General features: G+C 49.8%; 1 protein-coding gene across 1 annotated transcript in view; it reads right to left on the reverse strand.

The window, feature by feature from the left end:
• Window positions 1-3,501: 3,501 nt before the first annotated feature.
• SENP3 (SUMO specific peptidase 3) overlaps window positions 3,502-24,939 on the reverse strand; it is a 29,138-nt gene continuing 7,700 nt past the window's right edge. The window contains exons 3-11 of the mRNA XM_033170006.1: window positions 22,875-23,162; window positions 16,804-16,915; window positions 14,934-15,081; window positions 11,538-11,585; window positions 9,488-9,565; window positions 8,466-8,603; window positions 6,810-6,893; window positions 6,183-6,233; window positions 3,502-3,688 (exon numbers count right to left, since the gene is read on the reverse strand). Of these exons, the coding sequence (XP_033025897.1) occupies window positions 3,578-3,688; window positions 6,183-6,233; window positions 6,810-6,893; window positions 8,466-8,603; window positions 9,488-9,565; window positions 11,538-11,585; window positions 14,934-15,081; window positions 16,804-16,915; window positions 22,875-23,162 (1,058 nt within the window). The 3' untranslated portion in view covers window positions 3,502-3,577. The remainder of the gene's footprint in view (window positions 3,689-6,182; window positions 6,234-6,809; window positions 6,894-8,465; window positions 8,604-9,487; window positions 9,566-11,537; window positions 11,586-14,933; window positions 15,082-16,803; window positions 16,916-22,874; window positions 23,163-24,939) is intronic.

Consider the following 24,939-nt stretch of genomic DNA (forward strand, 5'->3'; position numbering starts at 1 on the left):
CGGCCAGTAAAGCGAGATGAACGCCACAACCTCAGAGTTGGACACGACTGGACCTAATGGTCAGGGGTCCATTTACCTTTCTACAGGAAGTGATTAACAGGCACCTTGTAAATACCAAAAATCTGCTGTCGAGGCAGCCAAAGCCCTCACCTGAACTTCCTTGGCCCACCTTGAAACTGATCCAGTATGCCAAGGCACTTTTCAGCATCCATCAGCCCCTGTCAGCATCGCCAATAATAAAGGATGGGGTCCCCACAGCATCTGGGGGACCAGGCATTCACCTGATTCAGCAGGATCTCCTCCCATGTTTGCAAGTGTTTCCGTTTTATTTTGTATTCTCATTTTGTATGTTTGTTGTGAACCGCCCAGGGATCTTTGGATGAAGGGCAGCATAATTATAATAATTTTATTATTTATACCCCGCCCATCTGGCTGGGTTTCCCCAGCCACTCTGGGCTGTTTATATAACATTTAGAAATTGTAAAATATCAGACGTAAAAAATTTCCCAAGACAGGGCTGCCTTCAGATGTCTTCTAAAAGTCAGAGAGTTGTTTATTTCCTTGACATCTGGCGGGAGGGCGTTCCACAGGGTGGGTGCCACTACCGAGAAGGCCCTCTGCCTGGTTCCCTGTAACCTCATTTCTCACAGGGAGGGAACCGCCAGAAGGCCCTCGGACCTGCACCTCTGTGTCTGGGCTGAGCGATGGGGATGGAGACGCTCCTTCAGGTCTACTGGGCCTTTGAGGCCTTTCAAGGTCAGCACCAACACTTGGGAATTGTGCTTGGAAATGTCCTGGGAGCCAATGTAGGTCTTTCAGGACCGGTGTTACATGGTCTCACTGGCCACTCTTGTCACCAGTCTAGGATACAAATCTCTAAAATTAATAATAGTAATAAGAATAGAAACGCCAGAGGCAGACCTAAGCTTTTCTAGCATGTGAGAAGCTCCAGGTTGCTGCCCAATCTTATGCTACCCTTAAAACAAAGCCAGTTCAATGACGCAAGTTTAGGGACTTTCTGGACCCTTATACTTTAGCTTGATCATTGAGATTATCCGAAGGAACTCTGTTGGTTGTCCCCTAGATTTGGGAGGCACGTTTTAACAAGAAACTGAGCCTTTTGTGTCTTTGGTCCATTCCTGTGGGACTCTCTGCCACTGACACCTTCTGTGCTGGCTTTTAAACACCTGCTGAAAGCATTTCTGCGCTTCCAGGGATGTGAGACCATTATCTTTCTGCAATGGTTAGTTGATTTTACAGTACATAGGTATTATTGCAGACCACTTCAACCCCTTTCCTGCGATACAGTGGTACATAAATATTTCTATAATTAAAGCCCCGCGGCCCGTCTCCCTTGTCCGGGAAAGAGCCAGCCAAGGCCTAGGCCCTTCCAGGAGGAAGAAACCAGCGGCCAGAGTATTTTGAGCTGGACTAGAAAAGGTTCCTGGCCCCGTTTAGGCTCTGAGGAACCCGAGTGACTCACTCCCAAAGCTGTTGCGGAGGAGAAAAAGCACACAGGCTTTCGATCCAGTCGATGAGTCACTAAAGGCAGGACTGGGTTCAAGGAAAACTAATAATGCAGCAATAACCAGATAGACAGCAGGACGTCTTGCACCCATGGGGGCGATGCCCAAGAAAGATGCCCCATGAACACACACTGTGTATGTTTAGCCGAGATCCACGTTGGAACGTACCACGCGCATATTGTGGGGAATTTGCCCCAGCCCCCCAAAATGAGAACGTCCCCCTGCTTTCACAATGATTGGCTCCGATTTTAGAATGGCTCTCCCACTACCCTCACAATGTCTGCGTTTCCTCCAACAGAGAGCCAGCTAGTGTGTTGGACTAGGACCTGGGACAGACCAGGGCTCAAATCCCCACCCCCCGGCCACGCTGCTCACTGGGTGACCTTGGGCCAGCCGCTGCTTTCCTCAGCCTAGCCTACCTTGCAGGGTTGTTGGGATAAGATGAAGAATTGGGGTGTGTGTGTGTGGAGAATCGTGTATGCCACGTTGAGCTCAGAGGAAAAGGTGCAATAACTAAACAGGGCCGACAAAGAAAAGTGAGAGCTACCATGCACTGTGTTTGTTCACAACAAATGGAGCTGCCTTCGTACCTCCAGTGTTAACCCACCCCTGCTCAATCACGCCCCCCCCTCACCTGCAGTCCCAACCCCCCAAATTCCCCAGCAGAATCCAACCTCTGGAGGTTCCATTTTAAAAACCCGATTCCCACACCGATTTATAGTGCTTGCCATGGAGGGAGAAGGACGCAGATCTATGGAGGGGCAGAACCCCCCCACCCCCACCCCAAAAGGCTCCACCCCCCTAAAAAACAACAAAAACCCTCCCAAGGTTTTATCGCACTTGTCGAAGCTCCTCTATTGGAGGGGGGGGAGGGGAGCCTGTTGGGTCAGGCCAAAAGGGGGCCTAACAAGTCCCTTATCCTATTCTCCCAGTGGGAAACCTGAAAGCAGGACCAAGCACAAGACCTCTACCCTCCTGGACTTTCCAGAAACTGGAATTCAGAGGCATTGCTTCCCCTGTTGATGGAGGTAGAGCATAGCCACAGACAGTGTTCTCCACCACAAACGCTTAGGACCTTGTTTTGTTTTCTCTCTCTATATATATTGTTTTTAAAAAAGCAGATCTAGGACAGGAGGTGCAAAACTCTTTGCTCACCTTGTAAAACTGCACAGAACACCCTTGTGTAGCGCCGCACAACGCAAGGAGGTTAGAAAATCCATTTGCGGCTGCCTTTTTCTCCAAAGAATGCTTTTTTTTTTATTACCCACAATGGTAGCCATCGTATAAAAAAATGCTTGTTTCCGTTATCTCGGCCCCAGTGTAGAAACCTGCCCCCCCCCACCCGAGCCCCTTCTTCCCCTGTTCCAACTCCCAACTCCCTCTCCCTTGAGGGGCGTTGGGATAAAAACCAGAACATACATTATCCAATAACACAAGTAACCAACAGGGCGAGATAAAGCAGAGGGAGAAGCTGGGGTGGGCAGGAGGGTAATTTATGCCCGTCCCCGTCCCCACCTTCCTGGTCCCTCGTTTTTGGACTCTATCCCCCTCAGTCCTCCCTCTGATCCGGAGCGGAACATGTGCAGAGGGCATGTTCAGTGATAAGAAACTTCCCCAATCCCACCCGTTTGCCCTCAATCCCACCCATCCGTCGTGTGTCCCCCCCCCTCATCCCAGCAACTTCCCTAACGAGAAAGGCCCCCTCCCCCGGAGGTCGGTTTTAAATACGAACGAAACAAAACGAGAGACCAGGAAGAAGAAGAAGAAGAAGAAGAAGAAGAAAAAGGGGAGGGGGGTTAATTCGGGTTCAAAACGACACCTCCGCCCCCAAAACAAGTCCGCTTGTTAAACCTCAAGAATTCCAGTGACCTAAGGACCCCCCCCCCTGCCTGCTTTCCGTACACCCCAAATCGGATGGCCCCGGAAGGCGCTGCTGTCAAGCTGAAGAAGGAGGAGTCTCGTGTCCGCCTGTCCAAGTTGGTGTCTTTGGGAGGGTGTGTGTGTGTTGTGTGAGTGTGAGTGTGTGTGTGTGTTCTGCATGTGTGAGCTCGTCACGCGATGAGCTTGCAGTGGCACAACTCCTTGTACATCTGACGGCGCAGTTTCGCCATGTCCTGCTGGGTGAAGGAGAAGGGGAGGCCCAGCGCCAGGAATTTGGAATACTGGAAGAGAAAGGAAAGGAGAATCGATCAGCATGTATCTAAGAACATCGTAAGAGCCTGCTGGATCAGGCCCAATGGCCCATCATCCTGTTCTCACAGTGGCCAGCCAAGTGCCCATTAAGTAAAGTAAAGTAAAGGAAAAGGACCCTGGGTGGTTAGGTCCAGTCAACGGCGACTTTGGGGTTGCGGCGCTCATCTTGCTTTCAGGCCGAGGGAACCGGCGTGTGTCCACAGACATCTTTCCAGGTCATGTGGCCAGCAGGACTAAACAGCTTCTGGCTCAACGGGACACCTTGACGGAAACCAGAGCGCATGGAAATGCTGTTTACCTTCCTATTTATCTACTTGCACTGGCGTGCTTTCGAACACGGGGCAATGGATTCAAACTACAAGAAAGAAGATTCCACCTAAACGTTAGGAAGAACTTCCTGACAGTGAGAGCTGTTCGGCAGTGGAATTTGCTGCCAAGGAGTGTGGTGGAGTCTCCTTCTTTGGAGGTCTTTAAGCAGAGGCTTGACAGCCATCTGTCAGGAATGCTTTGATGGTGTTTCCTGCTTGGCAGGGGTTTGGACTGGATGGCCCCTGTGGTCTCTTCCAACTCTAGGATTCTATGATTCTAAGCAGGATTTGAGCAGAGATGCTGTGTTCCTGTGCTTTCCCCCCTGCGATGCTCATTTCTAGTCTTATCATCCAGGTTGGGATAAGTTTGCTGCTCCTATAAAAGCTGTTCAGTTCTGTATGTAATCGGGAGGCCCGACAGATCAGCTCGGAAGAGAGTGGCTGGTGGGGCCGCCTTGTCTTAACAAACAGCGTTTTCACCCCTGATCACAGCATTGAGGCTCGGTTTTCTTCCGCAGAAGGGGGAAGGTGGTGGCTGTGTTGCTGGGGGCGCACTGCCCGATTGAATAAGGCCCTCTAGAGCATGATCTCCCCAGCCAAGAGTGAGGACCTCTGCTCAGCGGACCAGGAGCCCCCACCCTTCTCCCCAGCTGGGTGGGTGGGGTAGAGAAAGGATTCCTCACGTCGCACGCTGCCAAGAACCAGAGAGACGGTCTTCCAAATCTGGTGTGATGGAAAGCATTCCCTTAGACCCCAACCCTGAATTTCTACGAACAAACAAAACCAGAACACCTAACTTTGGGAGGCTGGCAAATATGACTTGGCTCGTAAGCCACCCCAGGGGTAATTCGGAGTTTCCGTCAACAGGACCACCTCTTGAAGGAGCCTGATGGGAGGGGTTGTCCAAAACTGCTGGAGGGCCCTAGCTTGGGGAAGGCAGGTATTCAGAATTAGGCACACAGACTCCTGTGCTTGACCTGACCTCACAGGGTTATACGAAGAGCCTGCTGGATCAGGCCAATAGCCCATCGAGTTCAGCATCCTCTTCTCAGAATAAAAGCCATTTTGAGACCATATTACACCGGTCCTGAGAGACCTGCATTGGCTCCCAGGACAATTCAAAGTTTTGGTGCTGACCTTGAAAGCCCTAAACGGCCTCAAAGGCCCAGTAGACCTGAAGGAGCGTCTCCACCCCCATTGTTCAGCCCGGACACCGAGGTCCAGCTCCGAGGGCCTTTTGGCGGTTCCCTCCCTGCGAGGAATGAGGTTGCAGGGAACTAGGCAGAGGGCCTTCTCGGTGGTGGCACCCACCCTGTGGAACGCCCTCCCACCAGATCTCAAGGAAATAAACAACTGACTTCTAGTAGACATTTGAAGGCAGCCCTGCTTAGGGAAGTTTTTAATGTTTTATCTTTTATTGTGTTTTTAATATTATGTTGGGAGCCGCCGTGTGTGTGTGTGACTTATATGTCTTTATTATCCGTAAAGGAAATCACTGTGCGAGTCAATACTTTACTATCCCTTCGAAACTACCCTGGCTCTTTATAAATTTGTCCTTCCAGGGTGTGATGCTTTCTGGTTTAAATTTTTTGATTCTCCCCCCCCCCCTTTATTTTCGCCTAGGCAGCCACAGGAACACAAGAAGAGCTCTGCAGGATCAGGCCAATGGCCCATCCAGTCCAGCATCCTGTTCTCACAGTGGCCAACCAGATGCCCATCATGGGAAACCTGCAAGCAGGATTTGAACACAAGAGCCACTCTCCCGCTCCTGCAGTTTCCAGCAACTGGTACCAGGAAGCATTGGTGCCTCCAACTGTGAAGGCTGGCAGCCATCGATAGCCCCCCCCCCCACTCCACAAATTTGTCTAATCCCCTTTAAAGCCATTTAGGTCGGTGCCTCCAGTGGGAGGGAGTTCCACAGTTTAACCCTGCGCTGTGTGACGAAGGACTTTCTTTTACCTGTCCTGAATCTACCCAGCATTCAGCATCCTTGGATTTCCACCACCTGGGCAGCATGAATGTTTATGGCCAAGGGGACGGGGGCAGCTGATGGAGAAGACAAGGGGAAATGGCACCTTTCCCTTCTGAAAGCCACCAAGTGTCTGTTGCCTTTCGGAAACCTCAAGACCCCTCCTGCGCCCCCCCCTTGCCTCACCTGCAAGACGAAAGCGCCGCAGTCGCTGTCGTTGTTCTGCCTGGCGACGTTCTGGAAGGAACGAAAGGGAGAGTGGGTCAGGGTGAGGAGGCAGAACAGCACCACCAAATGACTATCCTCCTGGCAGGGAGGCCCGTAGGCCTGCTCTGAGTCACTCGCTCCCTCGACCTCTTAGAAATCTTTTTTTTTTAAATCATATTTATTGATTTTCCAATATATATTTCCAATTACCAATCGAATTACAATCCAAATTAATTATACAATTCCAATTATACCAAATTTTTAATTTGTGAGTTCCCCATGTCTCGGACTCCGGAGCGCTTTTCTAATCTCATCCAGTTGCTTTCAAGGTCCAATATTTTCACAGCCTCTGATAAATGCCAGCAAGCAGACACACGACCTCTTAGAAATCAAGAGAGACCAGTCTAAAACCTGCCCCCCCTGATGCCCCCATTTCTCTCAAGAGCATTCTGCGTCGGTGCAAACCCAGGTCGCACCATTCTTTGCGCTAATCAGCCGTTTCTGGCCCAGTTATAGCGGGTTGGAGCATGGGCATAGCTGGGGTGGAGAGGGGACAGCTTTCTGCTCCCTCCGGTGAGCAAATGGGAGAGGAGGGATACCACTCACCATCTGAAAAACCCCTTTCCACCCGTCTCTGAAGTCCGGACGGTTCTTCTTGTCTGCTTCAGCCTGCAGGTATCTGCAGATGTGCTGGGGGGGGGGGGAGGAGGAGAACAGGCGGGTTTTGAGTGTGAGCATGTACATTGGGAAGTGTGGTCCATTTCTCAGCCCCCTTCCTAAAGGGCAAGATAGCGAGACCACCCTCACCCCCTCCTCTCAAGCCCATTATGTTTTTGCACATGCAGGAAGTTGCCCAGAGCGGCTGCGGCAACCCAGTCAGATGGGCAGGGTACAAATAATAAAATTATTATTACTTGTAAACCAATTGCAACACTGCTACCCTTGAAGCTGGGGCAGCTGTCTACCAGCTCCATCTGGTACGCAGGATGAGACCCTCCCTGCCCGCAGACCGTCTCGCCAGAGTGGTGCATGCTTTGGTTATCTCCCGCTTGGACTACTGCAACACGCTCTACGTGGGGCTACCTTTGAAGGTGACCCGGAAACTGCAACTAATCCAGAATGCGGCAGCTGGACTGGGGACTGGGAGCGGCCGCCGAGACCACATAACACCGGTCCTGGAAGACCTACACTGGCTCCCAGTACATTTCTAAGCACAATTCAAAGTGTTGGTGCTGACCTTGAAAGCCCTAAATGGCCTCAAAGGCCCAGTATACCTGAAGGAGCGTCTCCACTCCCATCGCTCAGCCCAGACACTGAGGTCCAGCTCCAAGGGCCTTCTGGCAATTCCCTTGCTGTGAGAAGTGAGGTTACAGGGAACCAGGCAGAGGGCCTTCTCAGTGGTGGCACCCGCCCTGTGGAACGCCCTCCCATCAGATGTCAAGGAAATAAACAACTCTCTGACTTTTGGAAGACATCTGAAGGCAACCCTGTACAGGAAAGTTTTTAATGTCTGATGTTTTATCGTTTTTTAAATATTCTGTTGGGAGCCGCCCAGAGTGGCCTGGGAAACCTAGGCAGATGGGTAGGCGGTAAATAAATTATCATCACCATCATCGAGCCCTTAAGGCACTGTCATCCTAGGAGGTCCCCACCCAATCTTCAGACAGCCTTTGGCCTTGAAAGTCAGAGTGGTGCAGGGGTTAGAGCGCTGAACCAACGAGACCCGGGTTCAAATCCCCAGCCGGCCACGGAGCTCGCTGGGTTTGACCCTGGGGCCTGTCACCTTCTCTCAGCCTAACCCACCTCACAGGTGGCATAGGAAGGAAATAGATGCAACAGGAACCTAAGAAGGGCCCCTGCAGCATGTGGATCAGGCCAGAGGCTGCCCACTTGGTCCAGCATCCTGTTCTCACAGGGGCCAAGCAGAAGGAGAGAAGGCCAGAAGCAGAACACTCTGCTCCCGTGCGATTCCCGGTGACTGCATTTCAGAGGAGTTCACCAATGGTGGAGGTTCTGCGCAGCCATCATGCTGAACAGCCAGGGATCTCACCCTTCAAGGAACTGTAGGGCTGTGGGGGACGGCGGCCCAAGTGAATCCATGGAGGATTCTGCATCACACACCCCGGCTCTTTGACGGAAGCTGTGGCAGCTCAGTTTCGAACTGGTCCAAATGCACAGTGACTCTTGGGAACTATCAGAGGAGGACGAGGAGGAGGGAAGGAAGGGGCTCCTTGCTTCTGGCCCAACCACCCAGCCCTTTACCTTGGGGCAGCGCCGGTTGAGGGTGCGCTGGGAGTCCAGGTACGTGATTTTCTTCTGCTTCACTTCCACGCAGATCAGAGACCAGTGGACCTCCAGGTGGATTGGAATGAGGAGCAGTTCCTTGTTGAAGATGTCCACCTGTTAAGGGGCAGGCACACCGGGTCACACTCAGCAGCCCCTTCCCAAAAAGTTCTCCTCTGCCTCCTCGCCCCCCATGGAATCACAGAACCGCAGAGGACCCCAAAGGGTCATCCAGCCCAACCCTTCCTCTTGGACGTTCAGCAATACAGGAAGTTGGAGCTCCTGGGACCACCATTCGCTCCATAAGACGCACAGATATTTCCCCTTACTTTTTAGGAGGAAAAAAGTGCGTCTTATGGAGCGAAAAATACGGTGCCAGGGATGAGCGGCTGTGTTCATTAGGCCTGCCGCTCAGCCAAGTCTGTGCAGATTGTGTTCTTGCTAACAAAGAGCCAGCTCAAACTTGAACAGTGCTATTTGCTGCTGGCTCACTCCTGACACTAGCTCAGCAGGGGCTCAGCCGGATTTCAGGCAGGGAGTCCCTCCCAGCCATACCTGGAGATGATGCCAGGAGTTGAACCTGGGACCTTCTGCTTGCAAGGCCACTCTGCCACCAATTTATGGCCCTTCCCTAGTCCAGTGCTTGTCAATTTTGGGTAGCCAACTCCCTTTATCTCCTGCCATCTTGGACCACCCAGACGCTTAGAATGTGGATGTATGTTCTATTCTCTTTTTAGTCTATTGCTGATTTTATCATTAGAGCATTTCAAGGGGTTGCTTTCACTCTTCTTCCTGGAGATTTTATTGTTTCATTCTCTTTGTAAACCCCTTTGAGGTCTTTCACCTTCCCTAAATCAAACGGTGTATAATTTATTTGGTGTGTTTTTCTAAATAATAATAATAATAATAATAATAATAATTCTGCACCACGCCTCCTTTCGCTCTCTGCTCCTCCACCCTGCAAAGGGCACCGGAGAAGAGAATCCTTGGCAGCCACTCACGTTTTTGGTCCAGCGCTTGACTCCCTCATACCCCTTGGTTCGTAGCTTATCGTAGAAAAAACTGTTGAAGAAATGAACCTGGCGGAAGAGAAAACAAGTCGCTTTGGGTCCACGAAAGAGGCGACACGGTGTGGGGCTGGAGGGCAGGGAAGCGTCAAGGCAGGAAGCGAGTCAGAGCAGCGGGAAGAGGGTGATATCACCCCCAAGTTGGACCGACCGGCTAGATCCCAGTCATTTATAGTGGATATACAAGCCCTTGCCAATCTGGCACTCTCACGGCCCAGAGGCAGTAGTGTAGTGTAGAGGTTAGAGGGCTAGGACTTGGGAGACCAGGGTTCAAATACCCTACTGAGCTGTGAAGCTCACTGGGTCACCTTGGGCCAGCGGCTGCATTTCTCAGCCTAACTTATCCCGCAGTTTCTTGCGGGAATTAAATGGAGGAGAACCATGTACATCGCTTTGAGCTCCTTTGAGGGAAAAGGTGGCGCAGGTAGCGATCGATTTGCTTGGGGGTCACGTTCCGGAAACATCCCCCCCCGACTTCTGGGTTCAGTGCGATGTGCGTGCACGCAGTCGTGCACATATCGGAACACGCCTAAAAAGGTTGCTGGCTGCTTATAAATGTAGATACTGTAAACCAGGGGTCAGCAAACTTTTTCAGCAGGGGGCCGGTCCACTGTCCCTCAGACCTTGTGGGGGGCCGGACTATATTTTGAAAAGAAAAAAGAACCAATTCCTGTGCCCCATTAATAACCACATCCGGCCCCCGGGCCTTAGTTTGGGAACCCCTGCTGTAAACAATAATAAAGAGGTTTGCAAAGGCTGCGGCAGATTGGAGACCGGTCCACGAGCACCACCAAGTGGTGATAATGGGGAATGACAGCCACTCGGGTCCATCCGCTCAAACCGTCTGCAACCTTTCCAGATCCTAACAATTAACCCCTGTGTTGCAAACAGTGGATCAGCAAACAATGAAGGCAACACGTAGACCAGTAAATAGTAAAGGCACTAATTCTTTAAACGCAACAGACATAACATAATACTGAGACCAAAATGTACTCTTGCAAATGTGATGCATAACAGCAAAGTCTCTGAAAGTAATAGAAGTCTTTAAGTAGCCAGCAAAACAATATTCGTCTGTCGATAAATAAATCAGTCTTGAGATGCACATAGATACACGTGGAGTGGTGCCAAGGTGGTGATCCAGATAATCACACTGTTTCGAGATAATCTTCCTCATCACGACACAAAAATTAAAGGAGTGAATTTCTATGGAACAGTGGTCATAAGCATATGTAACCACTGCATAATCACATGGGCCAGCCTTTCTCCTCTCGCCTCTTTTAGTTTCTCACTGTCCTCCTCCTTTCTCATGGCAAGAAAGAGGATGAGGTGGGTGCTGCTTCTAGCGTGACTCGCCAGAGGTCAGGTCACCCTCACCTGCTGGAAGAACAAAGCTCCCTCTCTCTTGGTCCATGTCTAACTGAGCTCCGGCAGAGGGGCTGCTTTGGCAAGGAACAAACTGCAACCTTCTCCTACAGGACGCAGTGGTGGCCACCAGCTTGGATGGTTTTAATCGGACAAAATCACAGAGGGTGAGGCTATCGTTTCCATCACACTTTTTGTGGTTTTCACCTTGTAATTTTTTTTGTTATAAACCTCCTTGAGATCTACGGGCGATGTACAAATTTAATAAATAATAACCAGCCACAACAGCTGTGTCCTGTCGGAGGCAGTAAACACCCCTGAATAGCAGGTCCTGGGAATCGCAAGCAGGGAGAGCACCCCTGTTCCTGCTTGTAGGCTTCCCTTTCAGGCATCGTCCGGTCGGCCACTGTGAGAACAGGATGCTGGACTAGAGGGGCCATGGGCCTGATCCAGCAGGGCTCTTCTTATGAACACATGGCGAAGGGCCTGTTCGCTCCCTCCATGGGTCTGCACATAACTCCCCCCCCCCATAAGTGAAAAATAAAATTTATTATTATTATTATTAAAATTATATGCCTTCCTTCGCTTGGAAGGTCACTGGGAGGTTAATAGCGATGCTCACCTTGTCTGGCACTGTGTCCATGACGAGGTCCCCGTACATGTTCATTACCTGCCCAGAAAAAAGGAGGGAAGTAGGTTAGGGGTCAACAAACAGATTTCTTTCATCTCCTCCATCTCCTCCTCAAAGGAAACGGCAGGACCCCTTGCTAGGCTCCATCCTCCAGATTTATTATGCCAAATAGCATTCACACATCCATTCGTAGTGATATAAAAAATCTGGAATTTGATTACTGAATTCTTGATACAGGTTTCGTTACAACCGTTTCAGCGTCGATTGCTTTTAACCTTTCACATAGAATCTGTCTGGCCTGGTTTTTGTGTTTCTGCGCTTTGCGACTCTCCTGCGTCCCCTCCTACGCTGCATTCCTTAATTCTCCTTATCTGACCTCAAGAGAGCCGCAAGCAACAAGGCCAGCCAGGATGTTTTGCTATTTGTGCTCTTGAGTGAGGGGGGGGGAATAATCCAGCATCTCTCCTTGAAGCTCTTTGGCATGTTTTGGGAACAGGGAAGTAAGATAAGGGACTTAACTGTTAACAGCCCCTACTGAAGGCCTGGTTGCCAAGGCGATTGGGGTTAAAGTGTTGAGACCAAATGTTTTGGGGCACCCCAAGGAAGTTGATACCAGTGTGGGGTCAGACATTTCGCAACCCATGATCGATGACCTTCCTTGATGTATGCAGGAGGCTGTTTTAGGACTCCTTGTGTGTTGTGTAGAAGCACCCCATATAAGCTTCGTTACGAATTTGTTCGCATAAGTCCTTTCTTATGTGAGAGCTGGACCATCAAGAAGGCTGATCGCCGAAGAATTGATGCTTTTGAATTATGGTGCTGGAGGAGACTCTTGAGAGTCCCATGGACTGCAAGAAGATCAAACCTATCCATTCTCAAAGAAATCAGCCCTGAGTGCTCACTAGAAGGACAGATCCTGAAGTTGAGGCTCATGAGAAGAGAAGACTCCCTAGAAAAGACCCTGATGTTGGGAAAGATGGAGGGCACAAGGAGAAGGGGACGACAGAGGATGAGATGGTTGGACAGTGTTCTCGAGGCTACTAACATGAGTTTGGCCAAACTGCGAGAGGCAGTGAAGGATAGGCGTGCCTGGCGTGCTCTGGTCCATGGGGTCACGAAGAGTCGGACACGACTGAACGACTGAACAACAAAGTCCTTTCTAACTGGGGGTTCACTGGACAACTGGTTGGGAGAGGCCTGTCCCATTGCCTGCATCAGAATTCCTACAGATCAGGGCTTCTAACAGCCACTTCAGAACCAAAAAAAAAGCGCTTTGTCCTTTTGCTTTTATTACATAGGTAGAGTCAAACTCTTGCCAATCTCATGAGGTTTACCAATCTACTTTATTGGTAAATAAAGTAAAATAGAATTGTAGAGTTGGGAGGTAGCCTGGGGGGGTCATCCAGTCCAACCCCCTTCAGTGCAGGAATCTCGGCTAAAGCATCCATGACAGATGGCCATTCAACGTCTGCTTAAAAACCTCCGAGGAAGGGAGAACCCAGCACCTCCCGAGGGAGACCGTTCCACTGTTGAACAGCTCTCACCATCAGAAAGTTCTCCCTAATCTTTAGTTGGAATCTCCTTTCTTGTCATTTGAATCCATTAATTGGGGCCCTACCCTCTGGAGCTGCAGAAAAAGGCTTGGTAATACAGTGGGTGGCGCTGTGGGTTAAACCACAGAGCCTAGGGCTTGCCGCTCAGAAGGTTGGCGGTTCGAATCCCCGCGGGTGAGCCCCGTTGCTCGGTCCCAGCTCCTGCCCAACTAGCAGTTTGAAAGCACGTCAAAAGTGCAAGTAGATAAATAGGTACCGCTCCAGCGGGAAGGTAAATGGTGTTTCCATGTGCTGCTCTGGTTCGCCAGAAGCGGCTTTGTCATGCTGGCCACATGACCCGGAAGCTGTATGCTGGCTCCCTCGGCCAGTAAAGTGAGATGAGCGTAGCAACCCCAGAGTCGTCCACGACTAGACCTAATGGTCAGGGGTCTCTTTACCTTTACCTTTAATACAGTGCTGCCTTGGGTTAAGAACTTAATTTGTTCTGGAGGTCCGTTTTTAACCTGAAACTGTTCTTAACCTGAGGTACCACTTTAGCTAATGGGGCCTCCCGCTGCCGCCGCGCGGTTTCTGTTCTCATCCTGAAGCAAAGTTTTTAACCTGAGGTACTATTTCTGGAAGGAATGCTCAGTGGAAGGACAGATCCTGAAGCTGAGGCTCCAAGACTTTGGCCAACTCATGAGAAGAGAAGACTCCTTGGAAAAGCCCCTGATGTTGGGAAAGATGGAGGGCACAAGGAGAAGGGGATGACAGAGGACAAGATGGTTGGACAGTGTTCTCGAAGCTACCAACATGAGTCTGACCAAACTGCGGGAGGCAGTGGAAGACAGGAGTGCCTGGCGTGCTCTGGTCCATGGGGTCACGAAGAGTCGGACACGACTGAACGACTAAACAACAACAACTATTTCTGGGTTAGTGGAGTCTGTAACCCGAGGTACCACTGTAATAATTTTAGTAGTAGTAACCTGCCCATGTGACTGGGTTGGCTCAGCCGTTCTGGGCGGGGCTTGCCCCACCTTCCACATGATGCCCTTCCAGATATTGGAAGATGGGCTATCGCATCACCTCTAGGTTGTCACGGCTTAAAAATTAGCCGCTGTTTCCTTAATAGAAAAGGAACTGAGTCAGCGGCCTACAATGAATCGGCAAAGCCTGCATGAATCATGCAACCTTTCACCCAAATATATAGGATGATCTGTTTGGGTGTTTGTGGTGGTTGGGTAGGTTGGTTGGTTGGTTGGATGGATGGATGGTAGAAAGCTGGTTGTGTTTGATGTGTAAAGCTGTCGGTCATGGTTGGAGAAGTTTTTGTTTTGTAATAAAAGCAGCATTCTGCAAAGTGCTCTTTTTCAAGGACTCTTTGTGCCTACTAGGGTCCGAGGACCAGGCAAAGGAGGTCAGAACCGTTTTCCTTTTCAAAACACTGACATAGGTCTTCTCTTCTCCCTCCCTCAACCGTTCCTCATCCAGCTTGGTTTCCAGACCCTTTGGTCACCTTCCTCTGCACACCTTGCAGCCTGTCAATATCCATCTTAAACTGGGGTGCCCAGAACCGGACGCAGGACTCGGCTTACTGTACACTGGTCCCAGAAACCCAGTGGGGGAGATCTGAAACGTCACCCCCATTTTGCAAATGGAGAAACAAGAGAGAGGCAGGGGACATCATGCCAGCTCTCATAACTGCACCCCTGCTGGCTGTGCCTCTCCCATGTCTCTCTCCCCGCCACCATACTTTCCTCCAGTCATTCACCTTGCTTCCTCCCCCACAAAAAAACCCCCACCTCCCAGCCATGCAAGCTTTTTCTCCCTTGCCCTGTTCGCCTCTGCAGCCTACCTGGTCGTTGAGCCAGTTGGGCCCGTACAGTGTCTGCAGGTCGTCCATGGTGACCACGTGGCGCTTGTAAGTGACCCGGAAGGTCCGAACCATGGCATTGCCCGGCAAGCGCTGGTAGGACTGGATCAGTTGGTTGACCATGCCTTTCCTGCAGGGTCCGGAGAGAGAGCACCGGAGGAGGGATCACAGTGAGAACAAAAATGCCACGGGGGACAGCTCCAAGGATTTGGGTATACAGTGGTGCCTTGGTTCCCAAACGCCGAAAACTCAGAAGTGTTCCGGTTTTTGAACGTTTTTCAGAAGCCGAATGTCCGATGCGGCTGTCGGCTATTGTTTCCGGGGCGCCTGCACCAATCAGAAGCCGCGCCTTGGTTTCCAAACATTTTGGAAGTCAAACGGACGTCTGGAACGGATTAGGTTTGGCGCTTTTGTTTTTGCTATTTATTTTGCGTTTTTGTTTTCGATACTTTTTCAGTGAATTTGTTTTGGTGACTGTGCGGAACCCAGTTCGGCTACTGATTTGATTGTGTGGCTGCGGAAATGGATAAAAGGCCCCCCCCCCCCCATCCAAACTGTGACTATCATCAGTGCAGGTAAGAAAAAAAAATTAGTTTTAATTCTTATCATCTACATTACTGCCTTATTCATTTTATAGTACAGTGCATTGATTATTGCTTTCATTTCACGGATCAATGGTCTTGTTAGATAGTAAAATTCACTGCTGTTTTAAGGGTTGTTTTTAAAAGCCTGGAATGGATTGATCTGTTTTGCATTGCTTTCTATGGGAAAGCGCGCCTTGGTTTTGGAACGGACTTCTGGAGCAGATTATGTTTGAGAACCAAGGTACCACTGTACAGTGGTGCCTCGCAAGACAAAATTAATTCGTTCTGCAAGACTCTTCGTCTTGCGGAAATTTAATTAATGCGTCTTGCGGAAATTTAATTAATGCGTTCCTATGGGGGGGAAAGTCCGGGGGCCCCTCCCGACCGGCCCCGGAGCCGCGCGGCGCCACGTTTTAAGGCTGCAGTGAGCGAACAGCAGCGCTGCTGTTCGCTCGCTGCAGCCTTAAAACGCGGCGCCGCGCGGCTCCGGGGCCGGTCGGGAGGGGGGCTGTCTTCTTGGATCGACTGCGCATGTCTGAGTCAATCCAAGATGGCGGACGCGACGCGGAAAACACCACTCCCCACCGGAGCCAAAAGGTAAGCCTTTTTAAAGCGGCAGCGGGCGAACAGCAGTGCTGCTGTTCGCTCGCTGCAGCCTTAAAACGTGGCGCCGCGCGGCTCTGGGGCCGGTGGGGAGGGGGGCCGATCTGACGGCCCCCCTCCCCACCGGCACCGGCCCCAGAGCTGCGCCGCATTTTAAGGCTGCAGCGAGCGAACAGCAGCACTGCTGTTCACTAGCTGCAGCCTTAAAACATGGCGCCGCGCAGCTCCGGTGCCGGCTTACGTCTGGCGAAGCACGGCCATAGACGAATTCGTCTCGCGAGTCAACTAAAAACTCGCAAAACCCTTTCATTTTGCGAGTTTTCCGTTGTGTGAGGCATTCGTCTTGCAGGGTACCACTGTACGCAATATTCATGTGTGTGCCCAAACCCTTGGAACCGAACACCCCATAAGATGCAGAGTCTTAACCGAAGTCAATCCTGCCAGAGAAGTCGGGTCGGTAAAATTACTAAGCCCACCTTAGCCCCAGGCGCTGAAAGAAAGGACCCAGGTCTCCTGATTGAGCCCCTCACACTCAGCTTTGAAGCCATGTGGAGCCTCGATTTCTGGCGACTGCCCTCACCCAGCTCTCTCCACCTGTCCCCTGCCTGGAGACAGAGTGGCAGGGGAAGGAGTCCAACTCCCCCGAGGGGGAAGATAGGCCCTACCTCTGAGGCGTAGAGAACTCCTGCTGGAAGATGTCCTCTAGCTTCTCCACGACTTCGTCCACGCTGATGGGGATGAGGCTGCCGTAGGTCTGCAGGAACTCATCCAGGATGTCTGGCAGAAACGACAGGAGGAGAAACCTGAAGCGACGGGAGCTTGGCTGGCTTAAGGGAGCCGAGCCACAGAGTTCATTGGGGGGAGGGGGAGGATGGACACCGCTTGGGTGCCCCTGAGAATAGCCTGGAGGTGCAGAAGCCAGTTTTAAATATTAGAAGGAAGTAGGCTCTTTGTGGGTGGGAGACAGGGCTGTGTGTGTGTCCGGCTATGAGGTCATATCTAGCAGAATTACAGCTCAACCTCTTGAATTCTAAATCCCGACACCATATTCTGTTATTGTAGATTTGTGGTTCATTTACTTCCTGTGTGCATTGATATTATTGTTGCTTATTTTTCTCTCTCGCCCTGATCTGGCCACAGTGATCCATGCGACGGTCACCTCCAGACTTGATTATTGTAACTCACTCTACGCAGGGCTGCCCCTAAAGCTGACCCAGAAACTCCAGCGGGTGCAGAATGCCGCGGCGAGGCTCCTTACCGGGTCTTTGCCACGGGACCACATTCATCCAGTGCTTCACCAGCTGCACTGGCTCCCGGTGGAGTACAGGGTCAGGTTTAAGGTGCTGGTTTTGACCTTTAAAGCCCTATGCGGCTTAGGACCCTCGTACTTAAGGGACCGCCTCTCCTGGCATGTCCCGTGTAGGACCTTAAGGTCCTCAAATAATAATCTTTTGGAGGTCCCGAGCAACAAAGATGCTTGGTTTTCTCAGTATTGGCCCCGACTTGGTGGAACAGCCTATCACAAAGAGACCAGGGCCCTGCGGGATTTGGCATCTTTCCGCAGGGCCTGCAAGACGGAGCTGTTCCACCTGGCCTTTGGGTTAGCTTCTACTTGATATTTATGCTTCATTTTTTATTGGTGGGTTATTTAAAAATGAGACTGCAGTTTTAATTATTGAATTTTTAAATTTATATTTTAATCTGTTATTTTCAATTGATCCTCTCTATGTTTATGCTGTGATTTTAATGAGTGTTAGCCGCCCTGAGCCCGGTTTTTGGCTGGGAAGGGCAGGGTATAAATAAAAATTTATTATTATTATTATTATTATTATTATTATTATTATTATTATTATTATTATTATTATCATCATCATCAATAAATTTGCTTTATCTTTTTCTGTAAACCACTCCGAGGGCTGTTGTTGGCGGCTTGTTCTCTTTACCATCCAGCAGTGGGTAAATTTTACGGCACAGATAAATAAAATTAATTAATCTGTGTTTTGCGTGAGAGCCCGGCATCCTGCTTCTCACACTGGCCACCCAGATGCCCCAATGGGAAACCTGCAAGCAGGATCCGACCCCAAGAGCAAGTCTCCCCTCTTGCCTTTTCCAGCAACTGGCATTCAGAAGCATCGCTTCCTCCAACTGTGGAGGCAGAGCACAGCCATCCTGGCTAGGAGCCATCGATAGGCCTCTCCTCCCTCCATGAATTTCTCTAGACCTCTTTGAAATCCATCCAGGTAGCTGGCCATCCCTGCCTCCAGTGGGAGGGAGTTCCACCGTTTGGCTGCGTTGCGCGAAGGGACTTCCTTTTAGCTGCCCCGTTTTACATGCCATCAAATTAGAGTGGACATTGCAGTCTGCACATTGAACAAAACTACAGATCCGGCCCTGCTCCAAGGCACAAATCCTCATGAAGCTTCAGGGTTATTATCATAACAGGAATGGCATTTAAGATTGGTAGAGTTTATGAATTTGGCAAGAATGACAGCAGCTATCAGAAATATTTCAAACCAAAAAGTGACAGGAGAATGGAAATATGTAGAAGAATATATGAAAAAAGAAGGAGTTGAAACAAGATTGTTGATCTGTTTAGAGTGATTCACTCACAGGAGTAAGGAAAATGTAGATATAAATAATAGTACTTGGATATAAGCTTGATTGGGAAAAATAAAATAAACAGCATTGACAGAAATATTTGTAAGGAACACGAAGTAGAACTTTAGGAAGTCTTTTAATTTATAACTTTAACTTTTATTTCTAATTTACCTTTATTATTTGTAAATTTTTCTTTTCTGTAATTGGATGTGAGTTGTGTATGTAACTTATCTTTTCTTTTTGCTTTTTACTTTTTTGTATCTCCTTAAGTTCAAATGTAATATTGTATGAATATTGGATTATATTTTTAAGGATATCTCAATAAAATTGTTTTTAAAGTTAAAAAAATATTATTATTATTATTATTAATCCTGTGGCAAGCAGAACCACCAGTAAACGACTGAAGACAGCTGTGGTTGTTTAGCGGGGGGGTCCCATGAAAATGATTTCGAGCTGTGTTTTTGCATTATGCTAAAGCTAAAAATCAGCCCTGAGTGCTCACTGGTTGGACAGTAGTAACGTATGGAAGTGAGAGCTGGACCATAAAGAACGCGGATCGCCGAAGAATTGATGCTTTTGAATTATGGTGCTGGAGGAGACTCTTGAGAGTCCCATGGACTGCAAGAAGATCAAACCTATCCATTCTGAAGGAAATCAGCCCTGAGTGCTCACTAGAAGGACAGATCCTGAAGTTGAGGCTCCAGTACTTTGGCCACCTCATGAGAAGAGAAGACTCCCTAGAAAAGACCCTCATGTTGGGAAAGATGGAGGGCACAAGGAGAAGGGGACGACAGAGGATGAGATGGTTGGACAGTGTTCTCGAAGCTACTAACATGAGTCTGACCAAACTGCGGGAGGCAGTGGAAGTCAGGAGTGCCTGGCGTGCTCTGGTCCAGGGGGTCACGAAGAGTCGGACATGACTAAACGACTAAACAACAACAAGAACAAAAGCTAAAAAGCCCTGAAGCTGTGATCTGTAGTGTTCAATCAAGGGGGATAGATTTGATCTGTGATTTGGATAGGAAGGAGAGAAGCCACTGAGGTGGGAGGTGCAATTTTAAGAGCATCCATTTTAAAGGAAATTGTGTGTGTGTGTGTGTGTGTGTGTGTGTTCCCTTTTGCACTCTCCCCCCTTCCCCGACTTCTATGCCTTCCTCATTTTCTGCCTCCCCCTGCCTCTCTTCCCATTCCCCCAGATTGCTCCCCCCCCCCCGGCCACTGAGCTTCCTGTTCTTGGGTTCTCTTCCAAGCTTTGGAAAGCACATTCTGCTGAAGGAGGAAGTGGGAGGAAGAGAAAGAGAAAGAGGAAGAGAGATCGCCTTGGTCTTCCAACTTCCTTCTGCAGTTCTATGTGCTTTTTTGTGGGGGAAAGTAATCACCTTCACCATATCATGATGAAGTAGGCAGTGAGCCGTTGGGGAGGGAGATCAGGTGGGGCCGGGGGAAGTCCTACATACACAATCCTGTTCTTTATATTAAATACAGCACAGCCCCATTTAAAAATCCATTTCCTTCAAAAAGACCTCAGTCAGTCCCCAAAGGCCTGTCGGAATAAAACCGCCTTCACCTGCCGGCAGAAGGGACAACAAGGAGGGAGCCAGTCTGGCCTCTTTAGGGAGGGAGTTCCAAAGTTTGGGGGCAGCCACTGTGTCTGCCTTTGAAGTTACTGCTCTGCCTGTTAGGGATGGATGGGCCTTAATGGCCACGAGCAGCTCCTGGGCTTGTGAAAGGATGCAATCAACAAAGGTGTCTATGTTAAAGGGAACAGGATTGGAAAAGGGGTGTTAAAGGAGTCAGCTTGAGTCTGGAAAAAGACCCTGAGAATGATAGATTTACAGTTTCGAGGTGACTCGATAACAAGGAGAAATAGCAGGTGATAGTTTAAGAACTAGTACGCATGCTCAAATGCTTCATGAATATTATAGAACACACCCCCGTTGGAGAAACTGCTAATTTGAATGGACGTGGGATGTATGTTATTGGTGGGGGTACATATTAGAGGGACATGATGTAGGCCGATCAGGAATCCTGTAAACGGCAATTTCGTAACCAATAGGAATTGTAAGGAGAGATATTCGAACGGTTGTGGGTTATACATCATGTGTGTTGTAAACTGGAATTGGCACTCCTCCTTTACAGCTTGAGCTGAGGAGTCGTCCCAGAAAGCCTTTCCACTCTGTTGCGTGAATCTGTTCTGCTCTCTTTATTCGGCTGAATAAACGGAAATACATCGGATCTCCCATCTCCAGGCTCTCATTTGCATCAGCAGTGCCAGGGGCAATCACAGGTTCAATTAGCGGACCCAAGACCACCACCAAGAAGGCCCTGTCAATAGCCAAGACACCATCAGGGCACGGGTCCTTGTGGCTACGTTTGTCTTCTGCAGGAAAGGCCTGCAGCCAGCATGCTAGCCAAAGCTTTTGTTGTTGTTGTTCAGTCGTTTAGTCATGTCCGACTCTTCGTGACCCCATGGAACAGATCACGCCAGTCACTCCTGACTTCCACTGCTTCCCGCAGTTTGGCCAAACTCATGCCTGTCGCTTTGACAACACTGTCCAACCATCTCATCCTCTGTCGTCCCCTTCTCCTTGTGCCCTCCATCTTTCCTAACATCAGGGTCTTTTCCAGGGAGTCTTCTCTTCTCATGAGGTGGCCAAAGTACTGGAGCCTCAACTTCAGGATCTGTCCTTCCAGTGAGCACTCAGGGCTGATTTCTTTAAGGATGGATAAGTTTGATCTTTTTGCAGTCCATGGGACTCTCAAGAGTCTCCTCCAGCACCATAATTCAAAATCATCAATTCTTCGGCGATCAGTCTTCTTTGTGGTCCAGCTCTCACTTCCATACATTACTACTGGGAAAACCATAGCTTTAACTATACGGACCTTTGTCGGCAAGGTGATGTCTCTGCTTTTTAAGATGCTGTCTAGGTTTGTCATTGCTTTCCTCCCAAGAAGCAGGCATCTTTTAATTTTGTGACTGCTGTCACCATCTGCAGTGATCATGGAGCCCAAGAAAGTAAAATCTCTCACTGCCTCCTAACAAAAGGCACACCTGGCTACTGACAACATCTGCACTTCCCAAATTGAGGACTCTCAAATTGCCACCTAGCAGGAGAGGTATCCACCCAGCACTAATCCTCTCCCAACCCCACAGCACCTCCATCTTGCTTGTATTTAATCGCAGGCTGTGCCCCCGTTCCATCCCTCCCATAACTGCCCCTGTGCCTCGGGGTTTAGGGTTTCAGAAGCTGTGGATCTGAACCCTGGCCTCCCCGGTTGCAGTCCAACATGCTAACCATGCTAACAGCACCAGTGTTTTTTTCTTTTTCTTTTAAACCAGGCATTGTTAAGCTGACATGTATGGTAAGATCTAGGACTTCATTGGGAAATGGGGCCTTTTCATAATGCGCTGGAGCAATAAGGCCCAGGAGAACGCAAACCCATTTGTGCTACTTGGAACTTTGTGATATCTATTTATTGTGTTTCATATGGAAACCTGTCCCTCTATGTTTGGCTCTAGATATCCCCCTTTGCACGGTACATCATCATCATCATCATCATCATTATTATTATTATTATTATGGCACCTGCCATTATATTTCTCTGTGTTTCATTATAAATAAATATTCCTCTTCAGCCAGAACTTGGGCTGATTAACATCTAACGCCCTTTTAAATATGGGGCGGGGCGTTTCTTTTTTGTTCTTGTTCTTAATTATTCATTTTGCAGGGTTTTTTTATCTTCCACATTCATGTTGTGAACCGCCCTGAGAGCCACAAATGAAGGGTAGCATGCAAATACAAATAATAATAGATTAAAAAATAGAAAAGGAAGGGCAGGAGCAATTGCAAAGCCCAACCCTGCTGCAACGATTCAGAAGGGCGCCGTAGCGGAGGGTAGCGAATGCTGCTAGGAGGCTCAAGGAAACTAACCAGACAGGACTCCCCCCGCCCCGCCCCCCGAGCACCAAAGGCGGTTTCCCTCCTCCAGCTGGGCCTGAAGCCAGATCGAAGCAACCACCACCGTCCAAGACAGTCTAGGGACAATAGCCTTGAAGATGCCACCGGGGGGAGAAGGAGGGCTGTTTCATCTGCTTGCCCACCCAACCCACCCTCGCATTCCGGCCCCCTCTCCTTACTGTGCACACACGTGATATGTTCTTCTCTCAAGGGGCTGTGCAGGGCGGCCTTCTCGCCGGGCCTCTCTTGGCTGCCATCGGCGGCCAGGTCGCCTTCGAGCCTGATCCCGGAAGGATCCAGGGGCCTGTCTTTGTCCCGGGGCCCCTGGAAGAGCTCCTCGGCCGCGTGGCCCCCGATGCTACAGACGTTGCTGATGAGGATGGTGGCGTCCGTGACTCCGGGGAGGGAGCAGAGGTCGCCGTCGGGAGTGAGGGAGGCAAAGCCGTTGGGGAGGGCGTCCATGGGGCCTGCAGCACAATGCGAGAGAGAGGGGCGGGAGGGTTTCAGAGGCCTCGCAGGGACCCACATATGGTAGTAGCAGCCCCCCGCCCCCCAACTACTACACATTTTGGAAAGCGGTTTGTCACCCGTCTCCGGACATTGGCGCCAACCTTGAAGCGACGACTCCTCAGGCGGGGGAGACGGTTCTCATCAGTGTTTGGACACTGGCCCACACCATTTTGAATGAAGATGGCAGACTGAACCGTTCCAAACGATTTCGACACCTCTGAAGATCTCATCGCCCAAGATGGTGGGCCGAGACGTTGAGAAGTGCACTGGTTTTTAACCAAATATGAAAACAAACTAATAGGGCTGTGCACTGGATTTGGAAGGAAGAGGAGCTCTAACCCCAGGACTAGGGGTGGGGGGCCAGAAAAACCAACCACTGCCCCCATTTGTCCAGTGCTGTCTCATCTATGGCCCCTGTAGTAATGGAATCTGTTTGATTCAGGGCCAGATCCTGGCCAGGTATTCTCCAGGTAAGTGCCACGCACAGCACTAGAAACTAACAAATTACATCACAGTGGTACCTTGGGTTACATACGCTTCAGGTTAGAGACTCCGCTAACCCAGAAATAACGCTTCAGGTTAAGAACTTTGCTTCAGGATAAGAACAGAAATTGTGCTCTGGCGATGCAGCAGCAGCGGGAGGCCCCATTAGCTAAAGTGGTGCTTCAGGTTAAGAACAGTTTCAGGTTAAGAACGGACCTCCAGAACGGATTAAGTTCTTAACCCGAAGTACCACTGTATCTATTTATACATCTCAGGATTTCCCCCCACCCCCAGAATTCCTGGGCAATGCTGGGCACTTTCCAATAATCTAAAGGTAAAGGTAAAGGGACCCCTGACCATTAGGTCCAGTCGCGGACGACTCTGGGATTGTGGCACTCATCTCGCATTACTGGTGTACAGCTTCCGGGTCATGTGGCCAGCATGACTAAGCCGCTACTGGCGAACCAGAGCAGCGCACAGAAACGTCATTTAACTTCCCGCCGGAGTGGTACCTATTTATCTACTTGCACTTTGACGTGCTTTCGAACTGCTAGGTGGGCAGGAGCAGGGACCAAGCAACGGGAGCTCACCCCGTCATGGGGATTCAAACCATCGACCTTATGATCGGCAAGCCCTAGGCTCTGTGGTTTAACCCACAGTGCCACCCGCGTCTCCTATGATAGTCTTCTACAGTATATATTTTGGTTTTGTCTGTTCGCTATGCACTGGACGCCTCTTAAGATTTGATTGGCCTCCGCCTATCTTGGGAGACAACGGAGGAGGACTTAACCAAATTTCTCAGGACTGTTCCTGAGATCAAAGACCAGGTTTCCATCTGTGTTTGGATGCAACTGGACGCCATTTAGATGGCAGAGAGAAATTCGAAATGGGAGTCTCCTTCCGGCAACTCCTGCAGCCCAGCTGGTACCAAATGTCTTGCTCTGCTTTTCCTTTGGGAAAAGTGAGAGGGGGTCTTATCATCTGGGCAGCCCAGGACCTCCAGACACACTGCCTGGTCTTGTGCCTTGGGAAGGTGACTTCGGTGCTGCTAACACCACAGCAGAGCGAACTTTTGAAAGCTGCACTGATTCTAACCACCAACTTTGAAACTGCACTGATTTCTGAGATCTCTTGAGCGACACATGGTACAGTACCTGCTGCTTAAGGATATAGTGAAGAAGTTGCCTTATTACTCAGACAACCGATCCATCTAAGTCCAATAAGATTTACTCCTAGGGAAAGCAGCTTTCC

This window comes from Lacerta agilis, chromosome 14 (genome assembly GCF_009819535.1).
Source record: "Lacerta agilis isolate rLacAgi1 chromosome 14, rLacAgi1.pri, whole genome shotgun sequence".
NCBI classification, from domain to species: Eukaryota; Metazoa; Chordata; class Lepidosauria; order Squamata; family Lacertidae; genus Lacerta; species Lacerta agilis.